Raw genomic sequence first — 14,373 nt, 5'->3', positions numbered from 1 at the left:
CCTTCAAGGCGATGCACTCCGCCTAGTCACCGTAGCGAAGGCGAGATGGTGGCAAGCTCAGGGCCCAGTCGGTAAGCATTCTTTTACTTTCAAGACTGCAACATTACCTCCCTCCAATATCGCTTTCCTGATTTGAGTCTTACCTCAGCAGTTCCACGATGCATCAACCGTCGTGCTTGGTGTCTGTGTACAGAGCTTAATCGGCCCGTCGCCGCTGTGCCTTATACGCGGCCCTTACCGGCGCGTCCCTTTCGTGGCTTGCTGACCTGGCAAACCCTCTTGGGGCAATTGAGCGGCCGTATTTGTCGAGAACACTTGTAGCGTTCTAACAGCACGAGGATTTGCAAGCCGAAAGGCAAACTTGGTGAGCACTAAGCAGGGTAGCCATATCAAAATGGGTCCCGGCCGTCGTATATCCGAGAGCCACCGGGCAACCGGAGCCAGACCCATGTTATATCTGCTAGCTGGGGGCCAACTTTCTCAGTATTTGACTGGATGTGGGGAACCACTCTGACCGCTGAATTGTGTACTTGGTTCTGGGGATATCGAACAAAAGACCTGGTTGCCGCTGAAGCTCTCAGGGGTTATCTCCTTGGCGCCGTGATACCCCCGAATGACTTCTTTTTTCATGCAATTTACGTTACACTCTGCTTCTGAGAACATCTCTTTGTTCTCCAATGAATAAACAAGGGGATGCAGCACACCCTCGATCCCATCTCACGGCCACATTGTACCCCGAGTTGGTCAGCGCGACTTAGCTTATCATCAGACCTAAGGTGTGAACACCCTGTTCCGCATGAACGAACCGTTTCCGCCCAAACTACTTGCGAAACTGAAGATTCCCAAACAGGTAAACATCTGAGTAGGCGACATTTCTGCATTGCAGCCGGGGTAATACCGGCGGCGTCCTCCCTCTTACTGTTATTCTCTCAACCTCACAAGCACGCATCCGCGGACTCAGATCGGCCTTATTCCTCCCTGGTTTTACCCTGTTTCTCTGTAGGGCATCTACTCCTGTTGACAATCGACTGAAGACTGAAGGACGGATAATCCTAACTTCCGCCGTGATTTGGTATTAGGCGGGGAACTAGAGACAGATGCATGCGTCAGGCAATGACCAGGTGCGATGCAATGCAATGCTGTGCCATGAAAGCTAAGCTCGGCCAATGGGGTACGGCAAGCTGGCGAGGCAGTTGGATGTTTCCCGCTGTCTTGCTGCTGTTATTGCTGTGTACCGTTGAACCCTAGGGGGTGCGCCGGACGGGTGGCTGGATACTACGGATCCGGCGGGTCGAGGAAGTTAACCACCCTGGCAGAGCGTATTGCATGATGCAGACTATGCGATGACTCTGCCATGATGTGTTAGTGATGAGGGTCTCATTGGGTTCGGGAAGTGTGTTCAAAGCCCACGGGTTTTCCGGCCCGGGGCCGGAAACAAAACATACACGGCGTAGGCAACATCACACCGGGCGTCTCCTAGTAACCTCGGACACGGGCAAACAGTTCACCGTTGCCCCTTCCTGTACTATACTTGGGTATGCAACATGTCAGCGAATACCGGCGGTGCCATTCCCTCAGCACATTGGCTAAAGAGCGAGACAGCACCGAGTAGCATGGCGGGTGGTGTTATGAGGGAGAAGGAGGATTTAGGGATGGCCAGGATGGAAGAATGTTAACGAGCCCAATGATTGGACAAGGCGTACCATGATATGCCCATGGTAGTGGCAGTGGGTGCTGGTGCAGCCTTAGATTCGACGGTCCTTCAGCCGCTCTCTTACCACCGTTCACATGGATCCATCCTGCGCGTGCCGCTCCTGATTGGGAAAGCGAACAAATAGAGCTATATTTAGACGAGCCATACGGACGGTGTTGCCGGGATGTTGATTTGCCCTGGAAGAAATGCTCACTGCGGCATTCCGAAAGCCGCACTGGCACCCTCTGACGCTGCATAGCGACAGTCGGAACCCGCATCCTTTGGGATGCGTGTGCAAAGGGTTTGGGGTTGATGAGAGGTAGCGGCCTTCGAGGGTTACTGTAGCTTATCTCTCATTGAATCCGGCCCGATGGTCATACAGTTTCTTGGAGGGAGAAGGTGTTGCTTAGACTTACAACCACTGCAGTCCCCGGCTCCGTCCCTTGTGCATTGTAGGCGACTGCAGTCCCTCACCGCCGCTGCGAGCGAGCTTCCGGTTCAGGCCTCGTGCGGACTGCGCCAGTCGCCCAAGACCGCACGGCAGCAAGTAAGCAACCCATCTGATCGAATTCGGCCATAAGGCGAGGTGGAACGAAGGCGGTCGCTTAGGGCGGCAATAACGTCGATGACGGGCACCCTCGGAACAGACGGACCATGAGCACCACGCCGTCTGCTGTCATCACCCGTTCATTACGTTGAAGCAATGGCGGGGTAGGTATGCAGGCCGAGCGCCGGCCTCTGGATCGGAGCACGGCATGCCTCCGCGATTGGGCGTAAACGGGCTCGCGTGCAGAACGATAGCGATCCACAGCAACATGATGGTTCGAGAAACCAAGTCGATTCCCACAGTCGCGGCTTTGACACCCATGCTCCAGTCGCCATCGACAGCCTGAAGGCCCGGGGCAGGTAACCCGACACTCTGGGTAAGTAGGTGAATAGCGCACGGCACAGCGGCGGAGCCCTCCGAGAGACAACGCGATGGCGGTTACTCGTTGAAAAGCGCCAGATTCGGCGGCACCGTCTTGGAGGAACGGGCCGTGGGGGGTGGCGGGGACGGGATACGTGCTAGAGAGTGAAACGTTGTATCGCATGAGGGCATGTGCATACGGTGGTCGATGATGCGAGCGGCTTCCACTAGCGTGATGAGGGCCTGCAGGTTGTCAGTGAGAGGATCGGCGACCCGTCTTCTCTCACACACACTCCTCTCTCTCTCTCTCTCTCTCTCTCTCTCTCTCTCTCTCTCTCTCTCTCTTTTTTGATCCCGCCTTTGCGAGCGTCTCACTTCGCCCAAACGTGGCAACGACGTCAGAGTGGATCTAGCAGAGAGCGAAGTTTAACTTCAATAATAGAAACTGACTAGGCCCGAATAGGACATGCCGTCCCTGCCCCAAGCCGTATTCCGCGGGATGCGCAGCTTCCCGCAGGTATTTTCCCGCAGATATCCCGAAGCTACGAGGATCACCGTGGTCTCCAGCGAAGCTCGTAGAAGCAGCCGACCGCGATTCTGTCTAAGGGAGAAGGGGAACAAAGGAAAAATTACCGAAAAAAAAATAAAAAAATCCCCAGCTAGCCACGGACTTTCCGCCTAACTTAACCTACCCCCGGGCAATGCGGGCAGCGCCTCGGCTGCGGCGCAGCGCGCTCATGCCGGGACCCCTTTGTGGTCCTCATTGACCATGCGAACTGGCAGTATTACACGAGCGGTGAATGCCCTGCACTCTTCCTATCCCCAAAGCGCTTCATAAATGAATCATTTTTCGTCTCGTTAGCAAAGATACTCCGACGGGACGAAGGCATCTCGTTAATAATGGCTTGCTAGGAACCAGCTTCTTCTTAAGTTGCTGATGCCCTCCTCCAATGGGGCCCGTGAACTTTGCACCACCTTACATTATGCATAGCAGCGACGGACTGGTTGACTGAGAGCATGGGGAATTTTGGGGAAGGTGAGGGGAAAGATGCATGTGTGCAGCGTGCGCGTGCAAGGGCATGAGACGACAAGGCGGGCGGCCAAAAATGGACACGAGAAAACGGTCGCTCCCATCCAACCAGAGCCACCAATCGCTGAAAGAAGCCCCCCGATCAACCCACGCATCGAACAAGGGTTGGGCACAGGGATTGCACAAGACAACCAAAGCGCGGGTTTGACCCCGTCGCTGTCCCTGGGTTACCTTCGGGGCTAGCAATGCCTGCGAGGCTGGTGGGGCGAAGTTGGGATCCGATGGAACTTCTCGTCGCTTTCACCTAGCGTCCGACCATCATGACGGGGCAATCTTCTACGCAAGCCTGGCTAGACCCGCTGCCGTCGTCCCCGGCTTGACCCACCCCGCGGAAGGTTGTTCCACAACGCTGCGACCTCTCCCTTCATGATGCTACCTGGGACGTTTCCCGGCTCCTCTCCCGAAGGGTTCTTCTTGCCCCTTGGGACGGAAGTGGAGCTTGGATCTGAAGTGAAGAGTGAATCTCCGGCAGCTCCTGAGGAGGGCGCCCGTGTACACTAGCTTTCCCAATGACATAACGGTTACTCACGAGTCTGGGGACAGGGGTGCCAAGAAGTCGGTAGGGTCGGTGCTTCGGAGCTGCTCGGGGCCCGCGGCCAGGCATGGGTAGGGAGACAAAGTGAACAGCCAAGCGGCTGCAGAAGTCAAGGAGCAGCGTTCTTGCTTCCTGCCACCAAGTCCAAGTGCATCGAAACTTTCGAAGCTCCCCGAAGGTCCCTACCGACAGGCTGCATGCAGCCTCTGGTCTGATTGCTGTGGTAGGCACCCCGCATCAGGACCTTCGGCTCTCTCTACCACAGTGCCCACTGGCTGACAAGCTCACCTGGGCCCGTCTGTGCCCTGCGGATCCATACATGATCAGATAGGGTTCGTCCTGCGAGCGCAAACCAGGTGCGCTCAGCAAAAAAACAAAGGGTAGGGTTAGGCTTGGCGCCCAGGATGCCAATGGGACAACTCAGATCCGTTGCACCTTGAACCAGAACCCAAGCCTGCAGCAGCAGAGAATAGCTTACAAGCCGGAAGACACCATTGCCGTTAGGTGGGATAGGATCCCAGCCACGCGCCTGGCCAACCTGCTGTCGGTGTGTACTGTATGCATGCCTTATTAGCTGTCTACAGTAGTGACAGGCATCAAATATGCATCCTATCACACTAGGTAGGGTAGAATCAATCGTCTGAGCAGAGCTTGCCCAACCCCCTCACCACCCGCACCCTCATTGTCGTTTCCGGAATCCTGGGTAAATGAAAATTCATAACAACAGTAGACAAACAGTAACAACGCCGTCTGCCGCCTCCTCCTTTTAGTTACACAATGCTTGGGAGGATTGCTCGTGTGCTCAGGCAGCTCTCCAAAGCGCAGCGACAGGGGATGGGATGGCCTGCTTCGCCGCGCAGCGGGCGGCAGTTACTGCATCAGAGCGTGATTGTTTGCGTGGTAGGGGCGATTGGAACCCGATGCCCTTTTTGACGGCAAAAGCCTTGTTGTGACGAGCCTTTTCGGGGTTGACTTGGCTGGTCGCTAAACAGACCCCCTTATGGGAAAGCCGCCGTCAGGTGCTTTCCATGAACAAGTCCTGGTGATGGGTGATCCACGTGGACATGGACACCCTTTGTCGCTGCCACGGCGGCCATACTGTACGCGGGTAGAGCTTCGGCCCATGGCGCGAGATGGGGTTGGGCAAGGAGACGGTAAGCAACTGCCCAGCGCTGTGGGCGAGCGCGGTGTGGATTGCTCCGCCCCGATCGTGTCTGCTGCAGCGGCGCGCTAACCATATTAGGTTAATGCATAGTCCTTTTGCAGTCATCACCCTGCCTCTTCACTTGGCTTTGGCCCAGGACTGGGCTGCGAAGCGAGCGCGCGGATACGCTACCCAGTCAAAGTCGTCGTAGAGCAGAGTGTGAAATCGACAATGGGTGAAGGAGCGGGTTTGCACTGTCTACATGCTAGTTTGCATGTACGTGCAGCGTCTATCAACCGTAACCCTCGGGCCCTGCTTCCTTTTCTTTTGACAGCTGCTAGTGGAATTCTAATCCAACAGACGGGGAAACCCCACTGTTCGGCAGGCTCGCTAATGTGCCAGGCATCCAACTCCTGTCAGAACTCTGCCCGGGGTTTGCGTGGGACTCAAGAGCATTTCGGTAGTTGGGTCAGCGGCCACAGGGTCCGCTGTTCTTGTCGCGCAGCTCGACGGGCCGACGACATTGGTCGGGTCCATTGCAGGCATCACGCTACAAGACGACCGTGAACGGTGCCCACATGAACGGTGGCTGGAAGAAGAGCAATAACTGGCGGGTTCAGCACCTGACAGGAACCGGCCCCGTAGCGGCCCTTCAGCTTTGGCCGGTCATGATGTGCGTCTGCTAGCTTTGTCTCGCCCGTCCCGCTGCCACTGTTGCTATACTTGGGGTGTCCGAGGTATGTACGGTACGAACGCCTTCTCTTTGATCTGGGGTTGATGACGTCGCCACTAGAGCTAGCCGTCGCCGCTGGAGGTCATGGAGATGACTGGTCGCCAAGCCCACGGTGGCAGAGGTGCACAACAAAGACATCGCACAAGCAACCCGCTCTCTCTCCCTCTCTCGCGCGCGCGCTGCAAAGCTCGCACTTTTTGTGTGTTAAATTCAGCCGACCGTTCTAACCGGTTGAGGAATGGATTTGCCGTTCTGAGCTCCCAGTGGGGCGCCAGCTCATGGTGTCCCGAACCCTGGGCGTCTTGGCCGCCAGGCCTTCCCGATGGGGCAATTGCCCTGGGACTGTTTCCCACCTCTCGAGCGATGCAGCGCAAGGGCGGTATTTAACTTAGCCGCTCCCCCAAAGGGCCCCATCCTTCCCTCTTGATCTCGCAGATACAATCTCCAACGCTGATCCAGCCCCGTTGCTGCACCTCAACCACTCACGTTCGCTTTTTGCAACCCACCCAAGGAAGTCCTCGTCGACTCCTGTCATTCGCTTGTTTCCTTTTTATTTTGGTTTTCTTTGTGTTTGGAGAGACTCGAGACGAAAAGAAGCGCTTTTCGCATCGTCCCTGCTGCCTCGAGAGTGATGAACTGCTAAAAGCCAAAAAGAGACAAAGACACAATCCACACCTCGGCAACGACAGCCTACCGCAGCCAAGGCACGTCCGGGAGGGAATCAGATGCCTCTCTGCAAAACATAAGCTTATTCTCAACCTATACTCTCGCTTCAGTTTCTGCGTCTCTCGTCAAACGCAAGGAGTGTTCCACGATCGCTACTGTCAGGGAAGGGAAAGGAAAGCGGCGGTAACGACAAACGAAGGCTCTTGAGAATCCGGATCCGAGGAAGGAAAGAAACCGTTGGATCTCCTGTTGGACCGAAGCAATTTATTTACACCGCCCGTCGGGACCGCTTCGCCCGACAGCAGCCGACGTAACGTCACCTCTTTCTGACTCTTCGGCTACCTTCTCCTGCGCCGCACCCGGGTCGCCCGAGTGGAGGGCGATATAGTCTTGCGTCTTCCAGCAGTAATCTCAGTAGAGTGCCACCCGTGCTCGACCTCGTGCGACTTTCCTAACCGCACCTCGCCACGTTCGCTATCCCGCCCAGGGCACGTCGTGTGTCTACTTCATGTTAGCATCCCATCGCCCCGGCAAGCCTTGATGTCTCAGCTGTTGACCGCGTTATAGTTCTTTCGTTAATCTTTTTTCAAAAAACCTATTCGTAATAATGGCTGGTCCCGGTGGTGGTCCTCCCCGTCGGAGGTAAGTGTTGACTGCGTCTTTATTATTTCGTCTTGGTCGTGTTGTGTTCTTCATTAACACGCTCCCAGCCACACCAAATCTCGGAAGGGTTGCGATACTTGGTAGGTTTACGCAACGGCCACATTCAACCCCCACTCAACACTAGGCTGTCATTGCAAGGTGACCTAACTCGACATCACAGCAAGCGCCGCCATATCAGGTGTGATGAGAACTTTCCCCAGTGGTAAGGACATCCGTTTTAGCCCCTTTCGAATCGTCCTCGGCAACTAAACATGACGTTAGCCGCAATTGCACCAAGCACAAGATCCGCTGCCCGTACAATGATGTCCCAGCCCCCGAGGACAGGGCCGGCTCGCCCGACAAGCCAGACCTTATGTGGACTCCTGAGATCGAGGCCGAGATTGACCAATGGCAACGCACTGGAATGTTCCCTTTCCCCAACCTTGGCATCTATCCTGCGCCCGCGCCCGAGTTCCTGAAGCTCGAGGACATGAGATTGATCCATCATGTTGCTTCCATCAGCCACCAGATGCAGGAAATCGGCGCCAATGACTTTACGCTCTGGACTCGGCAAATCCCTACGTAAGACTCCGACCCTTGAAAACATGCGAAATGTGGCCGGGGGTTTGCTAATGTGTTTTCCAGAATCATCAGGATCGGCGCGACCCACACGTATGTCTTGCATGCGTTGCTGGCATTCTCCGCCATGCATATCGCGTACCTGACCGATTGCCCATTGGTCGGGAACATGGCATACGAACACCGGGGTGTCGCCTTGAAAGGACTCCAGGAAGCAATCGGTACCTTTTCTCGGGAGACTTCTGACGCAATCCTTGCCGCGTCTCTTGTGCTCTCGTGGCAAGCCACAGATTGGTAAGCCATAAAATGTACCTATTCGGGCCAACACCGACAAGGGGCTAACCCGGTTTTGTAGGCGGAGCTGGACCCAGCTGATGCAGGGAACGTCATCTGTGAGTTAAACATGATCGACCAAAGATTCGAGCACGGACACTAATATATCAAAAATTCAGGTCATCGAGGCCATGGATCCGTGGAAACACGAGTCCCAATTCGGCGACTTTATCGCTGAGAGCAGCACGTTCCCAACCGCTCCGCCGTCGCCCGCTCCTGATCACCAGCCCAGCCAGCCGCGCGAGGATGATCTGGAGGCCTTCCAACGGACCTTGCAGCAGCTCCAGAAGCTCGAGGCGTATCTCAAGAAGAACCGCCAGGACACAAAGCCAGCCACCCAGTTGATCACGTTCATGAAGGGATCCCGCAAAGTCACATCGTCTCTGTCCGTGTCGCAGCAGTTTGAGCGCCTCCGGCCGCTGCGCACTTGGCTCTTCTGGCTGCCCGTCATGTATCTCCAGCGGACCCATGGGTCGCCGAGCGCCTTGGTCACCATTGCTCACTATTATACGGCAGCTTTGTTGATGGAGCGTCTCTTCCCCGAGATCGGCGCCGCTTACTTTGGAAGCATGACCATTGGCCCAGTTGAGGCGATTGCTCGTCGCTTGTTTGCCATCAATAGCTCGGGCCACCTGGACGAGGACATTCAGACGCCGTTGACTCTGATGGAGTTCCCCATCGACACGGTCAACGAGTTCCGCTCCCGGATGGGATGGATTCAACCTGTGCGCACGCCCTCGTTCCCCCAGTTCGACCCTCCCAACTTCTACATGAATGAGGGCTCGCCATTGGTGGTTCCGTCAACCATGTCTTCCGAGTATCTGCCGTACGGAGACAACCTGGCCTTCAGCTACAGCACCGAGGATCTGTCAACCGCGCCGCCGGAAACTGGCCCGAACAGCGCCATCAGCCCGCTCCAGCTGTCGTCGCCGTTCGCCAACCAACATTATCTAAGCATCCCTAGTCCCTCGTACGGCGGCTATAGTCCTGCCTCGAGTACCTATGGCGACTTTGGCGACGCGTCGCCAATCGTCTATAGTGATGCTGAGGACGCGGGCCCCTACGGCGTCGGTTACACGGCTACATCACCAATGCTGGGCGGTGCCAACACATATGGCGTCGGGTTCGTTCCTCCAATCCAGACCGTGTGGACCTGAACCCCAGGCTGCACCAAGGGCTGCTGCCCGACTCGCACAAGGAGAAACATGATTAACCATGACGACCAGGCCTTCGTTTCTGAGCACATCTCCTGATTATCCGCCACCTGAGGATCCCCATGCATGGCTGCCGCTTCCACACCAGAGTTTCGCGCCCTCGCCCTTCCTGAATCCTGAGCAGCCATCCTTGTTCCCGGCCCCGGAATCACCGGCCTCTGCACTCGTCTCCCTCGTGACGCGGGAAGAGAGTGGCATACCTTCCACCCCGGACAACCTGAACGGCAAGGGCGAGCGGGTCTAGAAACGGCGTTTTGCACCCGCTGGTGGTGGTTACGAATTTTACGACTTTTGTTTTATCTTTGTCAAGCATCTCCGCTGCTTGGTCCTTTCGCTACCTCAACACAGACGCAATTGTACTCGACACTCCTTTGACGATCATACTCCCGACTCAACAGCAGCAACTCCATGGCATTATTATGCCTTGTTACACTCCTTTATGGCTGCGACGATCACACCTAATCTTGCAATTTTTTGCAACGACGCTCCTTTGTCAAACCACATCTGAAGATACCCACCCACGACGCTCCTTTGCACCGGCTGGTCCGTCGGCAAACTATAGACATTCCTTTATTTTTTCACGGATCACACGGTTTATACCCCAACTCGATAGACGCTCCTTTGACGATTTGTATTATGATGAGGCATTCATCGGCATAGATTCACTCCTTGCGGACTCCACTTCGGATGATCACGGATACCCAACTGCATAGCGACTGTTGTTTTGGTTTGCATTTTCAACTTCTTTTTGGTTTGGGGCGAAGCAAGGCTGCCGACACATGTCCAGCCAGGTTGTGTTCTTGTTTTGGCGGGGAGGAAAACGTGGACAGTTTTTGATGGTTTTAATTTGGCTTTGTGGTGTCTTGGTTGCATTGGGCGGCGTTCAATGGGATATCTTTGTAGCTCCTCTTGTGTTGTCTATGTGGCCAAAATGGGGGATCTAATACTGCTCAATGGAAGGCACACAGCAGGGCAAGGCTTATGGGCTTGGCTAATAATAATTGTGAGAGGGAAAAGATAATTTGTCTGTCACGCTTGGATAACCTGTATTTTCTTTTTCGAGGCAGTGGGGGTGCGAACTTGAGTCTTCATGTTTGAATACTTATTGGACAGACCGTCAAGATACGAGAACATGCCTTCGAGAACACAGAGATGATTTGCTCGTGCCAATGTCGTTTGTCAAGCCGCCATGCCTTGCCCACGTAGCCGGTCTCTGGGAGGCATCGTCAATAAATCGCGTCTGGCAAATCACCAGTTTGTAAACGAGCGTCTGGGGCAGTTCACTCCCTCCCTATCGAGTCCCATTTATACACCAAGGGCTACAAGGTAGGTAGGCAGGCAGCCAGGCAGCCAGGCAGCCAGGTAGGTATAACCTGAACCTATGAGCAAGGGACATGCGACGGTTTAAATGCATGTGTCTCGAGTCTGATCAGGCAACTTGGCCATTGCTTTTCCAGTACCGAGGCTCAAGTTAACATCGTTGCGAGGTCCGTCTTTGGGGAGGCGCTAGTGAATAGCTAGCACCAGCGGAATGTGGTTTGTTGTGGTTCGGGGGAAGGGGGGGCACACATCATGTTCCTAGAATCTACCGTAGAGAGTAGGTTTCTAACATAATAGATAGCTTTTGTTATGCTCGCACAACACACCCAGAACACAACTTGCTTAGATACATCCGGCGCCTCAATTGGTATATACTTTCCCGTTTCCGTAAAACATGGACCTATCCCTCCGTCATCTAAACTCCCTGTGGCTGCTACCGGAAACCAACCAAAAAAAAAAAAAAAGCCACGGCCCAACTCCAACACGGAAAAATGCGGGTTACAGAAAAATCTGCTGATGATGATACGCTTTTCCATGGTATCAAATGTTCTGTGCTTTGACTTCGTTCATAGCTTTCCAAAAAACAAACCAAGCTTAAGGCTCGGGGAATAAGCCCACGCACACAGCCCTAGGGGTATAATTCCATTCAGATTGTAGCGTAAGGAAACATGGAGGGTTCTTCTCGGGCCCATCATCTCATCTCGTAGACCGCGCCGACATCGCACTACCACTCCTATCCCTCCCAGCGCCTTGCTGGATGGCATCCTGGTAACTCGGGATTGGCGGACTCGGTGGTCCTCGTGGAGGTGATGACCGGTTATTCGCACTGCTACTTGCCCTCACCCTCGCCGTGGCCAACGATCCGCCCCGACTTCTAGTGAGATGAATCAAGGGAGTATTCTCGCTGTCGGTGCTGTTCCTCCGGCTGTCGGTCTCGGCGTCTGAGTGCTCGGGACTCGTGTACTCGGGAGGCGGGGGGCTGTTTGCTTCGTCCACACCGAGCCCGACAGCTGCTTGGCGGTTCTCGCCGCTCGAAACCAGCGCTGCGGCACTACTGCTAGCTTCCCCAGTATCGTCCGTCGGCGCTAGATGGGCGAGCGAAATGTCGGTTGGGCTGCGGAGGGGCCCCGGGCTCGTGGGAGAGAGGACGCGAAAATTCCCCGACCTCGAGCGGGTGTGACCAGGATCCAGCGTGTTCGGGCCTTGTCTCGAGTACACCTGGACCGAGTGGCTGTGCCGGTGCCCGCGAACCTGCGAGCCCGTGAAACCGTCTTTTGTGCCAGCCTCCAGGAGAATGCTGCCTTGCTCGGAGCCATACGGCGGTGGCGGCGCCAGCGAGCCCGTCATCGGAGCGAGACCCCACTTCTTGACATTTGCCTCGATGAAGACGAAACCAGCTTGGCCGAAGTTGACGTGTACGATGCACGGCCCGTTTGCGCCGACCGAGGGAAAGAAGTTTTGCGACTTCAACCCGTGGACCACGTCCTCCAACTTCTTGCCGTTTCGCGTGAAGAAAATCGTCCCGGTTCGGGGTCGGTAGCCAACGCCAATGACGTCGCCCTGCACGATATGGGGACCATACGGCGTTGCTGCAAAGGGCTGGTTGTAGCGCCGGGTGCCGTTGGACAGATACGCAACGGAATACTTGTGGAAGCCTGCGCTTTGTTAGTGTCGGCGTTCCCAGCAGCGGCACAAGTCGCGACGATGTTGCCTTACCTGGTAACCTGAACAACGGGTACGGCTTGGTGGCCATGCCTATGCTTATTAACGAGTTCTCGGGCTTGTCGAAGATCTTGGCCTCCCAGTAGTAGACGTCGTTTTGTTTTGGAACTGGAAGGTTGCTCATGACGGTGCATTCCGAGTCGAAGAATTCGATCTCGGTCCTGGCTTCAACGAAGCAGTTGGCGATTTCTAGCTCGGGCTCGAACTCCCATGCAGACACGCCCTTTTCCTGGATGGCTAGGTACTGCGACAGCGAGATATCGGTCTGCACGGATTCGGGAGGGTTCGCCGCGATGAAAGCTGTCGGGGGGCTAGGTTAGCATCTGGGCGCGACAAGAGGGAGAACAAGACGGGCTTACCCTTGGCCCTTAGATATTCCGTCCTCTGCAAGTCATCCATCGTCTCGAGGGCCTCGGCCTCATCGCGCGCAAACGCCTGCTCGTCATCGTATTCGCCTGGCCGACCGATGCGGTCGAGGAATATGCGTCCGGACGCTGTGTATCTGACAAAGTAAAATGCTAAGAAGATGCAGAGGATCAGGATCGCCGACCCGAAGGACGACAGGAGGCCGATGACGATGCCATTCAGCCCCGGGCTGTAGCCGGCCATTTTTGGAAGATGAAGTGTCGGACCAGGACGTTCGTCGTTCGTCTTCTCAATCGCTGGGATCGAACGGCCGATTGATGGCGGTCACCGCCGGAACCATGCGGCGGCCAGGTAGCCCAAGCCGTTTTTCTTTTCTGTTGCTATCACAGGTACCTCTGTGGTCCCCCCGCAATGCGGGTCCTGAGTGGTTGCCGTTCCCTCGGCGGTTCCAACGAGTCAGGGCGAAGAGAGCCGTCCGATTCGAGCTCGGGGAAATCGTAGAAGAAGACGGCGATAGAAAAATGGTCGAGAGAAGATGCCCAAGTGGTGAGACTTGGGGAAACGTTGTCGCGTGTGGTTCGTTGCTCGTCCGCGAGACGCCGCAAGACGCCGCGAGTGCTCGGCTGGATGTCAGGTGGGCGATCAGGACATTGGTGTGTCACGCTGGCGGGGAGCGGCACCGGTATGACGACGACCGACGAATGCAAGGGGATAAACAACAGTGGGAATGAAGGCACCGGCCGCCGGGTCGTCGAGATGCGTCGAACGAGAAAGAAAAGAGCAGAATTCAAGAAGGCTATTGCACAACGACTTGCGCAGGATTCATTTGTCGAGAAGAAGGGAAATGGGAATGGTTGGTTGAACTGCTGCCGAATGAGCGAGTGTCTAGAGTTGCCCAGAAGATGGCAGTAACTTGCCCGGCTCTGGGCCTGCCCGCAGCCGAGCGGCGAGCGGTCACTGTTGGCACACTATCAGGCGCACGAGGCACGGATGGTGGCAACCCGTTTGCGCGCTATCAGGTGGCGGGGAAGCGCGCTGGTCCTTTCCTGGTTACAGGATCTGGGCTGTAGCAACCTAACAGATGACGCCGCAACGGGCTGGGCGGGCTGGGCGGGGCGGTTTCCGGATCAGAAACCTCAGCCATCCACAAGTGACAAGAGACCACTTCCAACTCCAACAACACCTCAAAACGCTACGGTACATCTCGGTCGCCTTGCCCTCCGTTTAGCCATCTGTCCTTGCCTTAGTTGAGCAGCTTTATTATCGCATCGACATGCGAGCGCACATGAGCAGGGGTCGTTCCGAATGCATAAATACCCCCCCCCCAATCCGGTGCCGGAATGCGGCGGGGCTTGGGTTGTGCAAGTCCGCCCTGTCCGAGGGGCTGAACAGGTTTCAGAAGAGAATCGAACCTCCCCTGTGCGTCCCG

At 55.7% G+C, this 14,373-nt stretch overlaps 2 protein-coding genes across 2 annotated transcripts; one reads left to right on the top strand and one right to left on the bottom strand.

Moving 5' to 3' along the window:
- Positions 1–7,375: 7,375 nt before the first annotated feature.
- MFIFM68171_05073 (uncharacterized protein) lies at positions 7,376–9,780 on the top strand (the record flags this gene model as incomplete). Its single annotated transcript, XM_071060493.1, has 8 exons — positions 7,376–7,410; positions 7,479–7,511; positions 7,592–7,633; positions 7,693–7,992; positions 8,056–8,283; positions 8,345–8,381; positions 8,442–9,445; positions 9,549–9,780. The coding sequence occupies 8 exons, from the start codon at positions 7,376–7,378 to the stop codon at positions 9,778–9,780; spliced, it is 1,911 nt and encodes a 636-aa protein (XP_070916594.1).
- Positions 9,781–11,552: 1,772 nt separating this feature from the next.
- Positions 11,553–13,187, bottom strand: ssh4 (the record flags this gene model as incomplete). Its single annotated transcript, XM_071060492.1, has 3 exons — positions 11,553–12,511; positions 12,573–12,878; positions 12,938–13,187. 3 exons carry the CDS (start codon positions 13,185–13,187, stop codon positions 11,553–11,555), a joined length of 1,515 nt encoding a protein of 504 aa, XP_070916593.1.
- Between the last annotated feature and the right edge of the window lie 1,186 nt (positions 13,188–14,373).

Source organism: Madurella fahalii, assembly GCF_045866475.1.
Source record: "Madurella fahalii IFM 68171 DNA, scaffold_2, whole genome shotgun sequence".
NCBI lineage: Eukaryota > Fungi > Ascomycota > Sordariomycetes > Sordariales > Madurella > Madurella fahalii.
Note: the sequence above shows the minus strand (reverse complement) of the source record. Positions and strands in the feature narration are given on the sequence as shown.